The sequence below is a fragment of the Eschrichtius robustus genome, chromosome 20 (genome assembly GCF_028021215.1).
Source record: "Eschrichtius robustus isolate mEscRob2 chromosome 20, mEscRob2.pri, whole genome shotgun sequence".
Lineage (NCBI taxonomy): Eukaryota > Metazoa > Chordata > Mammalia > Artiodactyla > Eschrichtiidae > Eschrichtius > Eschrichtius robustus.
In genome coordinates, this window is record NC_090843.1 from 10,705,351 (window position 1) to 10,709,267 (window position 3,917).

The 3,917-nt window shown below is 56.5% G+C and overlaps 1 protein-coding gene across 1 annotated transcript; it reads right to left on the reverse strand.

Annotated features, from left to right (window-relative positions):
- Positions 1–226: 226 nt before the first annotated feature.
- On the reverse strand, positions 227–3,689 carry CBX8 (chromobox 8). Its single transcript, XM_068531199.1, has 5 exons — positions 3,559–3,689; positions 3,128–3,171; positions 2,877–2,942; positions 2,684–2,750; positions 227–2,231 (listed from the first exon to the last, which is right to left on the reverse strand). The coding sequence occupies exons 1-5, from the start codon at positions 3,625–3,627 to the stop codon at positions 1,359–1,361; spliced, it is 1,119 nt and encodes a 372-aa protein (XP_068387300.1). The 5' UTR covers positions 3,628–3,689; the 3' UTR covers positions 227–1,358.
- Between the last annotated feature and the right edge of the window lie 228 nt (positions 3,690–3,917).

The window sequence follows — 3,917 nt, forward strand, 5'->3', positions numbered from 1 at the left end:
ATAGAGAACACTCCGCGAATCGAAAAGGCCTATAAATTATAGCTTTTGCTTTTAAGGGGAAAAAAAAAAAAGGAAAAGTTCTGATGCGCACTCTTGGATGGAAACCTCCCCTCGCCCCTCCCCTCTCCCAGCCGAAACCGCCGGGATGCGAGTCCTGCCGGCTCCGAGCCCCGAGCCCCAAGCCCAGACCCTCCACCGCACCTCCCAGCCAAGCTGCGGCCCCCGCTCCCAGCCGCCCCTCCCTCTGTGGGTCCCGCAGGGTGGGCCTGTCTGGCCATACATTCTCCTGAGAGCTGGCGGCCCGCCCTCCCCGAGGGAGGGAGGCTAGGCCAACTCTTCCTGGGAGGTGGGGGCCACCGTCTCTTCTAGCGAAACTAGAGGACGCGAAAAGGAAAAGTCCACCCCCGACCACTTTTCTTGTAAAACAACAACCGCCTCGAACTCTGGGCACTGACATGCAATCCTCCCAATTTATCCTGGCATTTCGGGAATGTAAACAGATTCGCTGGATTTCTTTTCTTTCTGTGGAGTAAGGAAAGGAATCGAGGGAACTGGGAGATTTTTGTCCACATGACATACACACGATCCGATCTGCGTGTACAACACACACATCTCCCGTAAAGTGCTTTTCCTGGTGTGGTCCTGGGAGAAATCTGCTGCTCCCCAACCACCCGCAACTTTTTACCTTTAACCTCACACACAAAAAGTTACTCCGGTTAATACCTTCTCCCCGCAACAGATTTCTTAATCTTAAAAAAAAAAAAAAAATAATAGGAAAAAGAATAACAGACTGACCCCACCCCCTTCCTTTCTGATTGGGGAGCCAACCTTTTGTTGGCCTGGCCCACCAATGGGAAGAGAGAAAAAATCCGGGTCCTGCCTTGGTTCCAGGGGTCTGACCTGGGGCTGTAGGAAAAGGGAGGAGGGGTGAGGTGGGCTGGCTGAGTCTCTCCAGACACCATCAGAGGCCCAGTGCCCAGGTCTTCATCCTCCCTAGTGCCCTGGGTGGCTGTCAGGCCCCTCCTGCCCCAACTCAGCCTGTCTGCCCCAACTGAACCACACTGAGTCTCTCTTTCTCTCCTCGTTTAAATAAAACAACTTCAAGAGTTGAAATATATATATTTAGATATTTTTTCTTAAATAACATATTTACATCTAATAGAAAATATAACTCTAGAGATAATCTTTCCAACCAAAATTGAGGGGGAGGGATGAAAAGAAGGGGGTTACGTGAAGGTAGGGATGGGACAGGACCAGCCAGAAGGCCACCTCCCACCCAGAAATAAAAAGCATTATGCCAAGTTTGCACTCTCACTCTCTCTCCTGCTCTCTTGTCCTGGGATCACCCACCCAGCAATTCATCTTTTCTCTTTAAAAAAGCCTTGGTCCGTGTTACTTTCCTTAATTGTGACGGTCAAAAAGTTTGAGGTCACGTCGGTGACCACCACCTTCTCCAAGTTGGTCAGAGAGGGGCTCCAGGATTCTTCCTCTGGGTCCCCCAGGATTCTGGCTACTGGGATCCTGGCGATGAGGGAGGGCCTTCCCCCTTGGGCCCCCATGTCCCGATACAAGCCCCCCACAGAGCTGGGGGTGCCTGAGCCATGCCGGACCCGGGGGCCACCAGGGTCCAGGGTGCCCTGGCCTTTGGCCTCCAGGAAGGCGGCCCTGTGCTTTATGACCCTGGCTGGAAAGGTGTCCACAGCCAGCTTGCCCGTGGCCTCAGCCGGGCTGGGGCTGGCCACACCGCACTGGGCCAGGTCCGAGTCCTGCCTTCGAGCCAGCTGGATCACACTGTGGCCAGCTGGGAACTTTCCTGCCCCGGAAGCAGTGTCGTCCAGCTTCCTGCCCTTGAGGTAATCTCCAAGGCCATCACTGGGTTCTCCCAAGGGCCTTTGTGAGGGGTCCAGGAGCTCTTTCCGGGGCTTGGGACCTCGCTTCTTGGAGCTGTCACCTGGCGAGCTGGGTTTGTCGTCTGCGCGGCTAGCACCCCGTTCACGCTCTCGTTCCCTCTCCCTCTCTCGATCCCGGTCCCGATCACGGTCCCGAGGGGGCTCCACTCCTCGGCAGGTGCTGCTGCTCCCCGGTGGGGAAAGACCCATGTTCCGAAGGCCCTCACGGGCCCGGGAAGTAGAGGCCAGTTCTTGGGGTGAGCGGCCGGGATAGGGGATCCGAATGCCTCGGGCAGAGTCACTTCGGAACTCGTAAGTTTTGGCCTTTGCCTTGGCCTGGGCCTGCAAGAAGAGAATGCAGTGTCAAGAGCAGAGCAGGGCCCTGTCTACCGCCCCCACCTCCCCACCCCTCTTCCAGCCCCACCCTCCCTGCTACACTCTCTGATGCCTTGGAATTTCTATATGGGTTGGGGTGAAGCTTAGGGGCAGCAGTCTGGAGGAGGGAGTAGACGATCTATCTGGAAGCAGCCATTCACACCAAGCACACTTCTTGTATTTGATTATATGTCTATTTGGGATGGCTGAGGGATCCGATAAAGAAATTCTAGTGTGGAATCCTAGAATTCCCCTCCCCTCAAGACACCCTTACCAGTGCCAGTGACTTGGTGACAGCCTGTCTGGGGACTCCCTCCTAGATTACAAATAGGACACCCCACTGGTTCACAAGCCCTCAGGGCCCGCTTCCCACAAACTGACATAACATTGCTGCCCACCATTGGACACTGCTATTCTACCTTGAGCAGGAAGGTTTTGGGTTTGGGTCCTCGCTTTTTGGGGCCATAGAGCTCCATCTCTCGTTCCCTGCAGAAAGGAAGGAGGGAGAAAGGGGTGTGTGAGTAAAGAAAACAAGTGGGCCTCCAGTTCAAGCTGGATAAGAGCCACCCTTCGTGTTCTAAGTGAGAAGCTGAAGCTTGGAGGGGCCTCTACCTTTCCTCAAAGGCTGCGAGCAGGCGAGCATCCAGGATGTTTTCTTCAGGTTCCCATGTGCTGTACCTAAAAGGAATCAGGAAGAAGTGGGCATCAGTCCCGGGAGCAGGGAAAGAGCCGCGGGTAGGTGTGTGTATGTCTGTAACTTTTCTTGTTGCATTGTATTGTATTTCAACGTAAAGGAAAAAAGAGGAAGAAAGCAAGCTCTCAAATAACAGTCTGGGGTTGAGAACTGCACAGAACCTACTTACTTCTGCGACCAGCCCTTCCATTTCACGAGGTATTCCATGCGTCCCTGAGGATGCAAAAAGGAAAATGTATGTGTGCATGGGGAAAACTGCATGACGGGGACACGAGAAATACATGCAAAAAAATGCATGCACCGAATGAATGCGCGAAATCCCACCGCGAAAGGCACGCGCCCGCTGCATCACCCCCTGCACGAAACGCTGCACAAAGTGCATGCACCGGCATTCATTCCCCCCACCCCGCCCCCCACCCCCCACCCCCCACCCATGCAATCTGTGCATCGCTGCAAGTCTAAGGAAAGCGCTTGGGCTCAGAGCCGCCGCCACGGCCGCGGCCGCTGCTGGGACCTGGGGGAAGGGAAGCTGGGCTGCAGCAGGGGGAGGGAACCCGGGCCGGGAGGGGAGGGCTCGGCCCAAGGCCTGGGGGCACCTACTTTCCGTATGCGCCGCTTCAGGAGGGCTTCGGCCGCGAACACCCGCTCCCCCACCGCTGAAAGCTCCATGTTGACTCGCCGCTTCCCCCCTTGGCCGCTTCCAGGAGCAGAAAAGCAGCAGCCAGCGCACGACAGACCATAATACTCTCCCGCTGACGTCAGTTCTCCTCCCCCTCCCGCGCGCTCGCTCCCTCCCCACCCCCTCCCGCGCGCGGCTCCCTCCTCCCCTCTCTCCCCGCGCTTCCTCCCGCCCCACGTGTTGCTAACGACGTTGCTAAAGCCGAGCGGCCAGGGCCAGCTCTCCCGCGCTCTGATTGGGCGAGCTGCGGGCCACGCCCCTCTCGCTTTCTCCCCCGCGT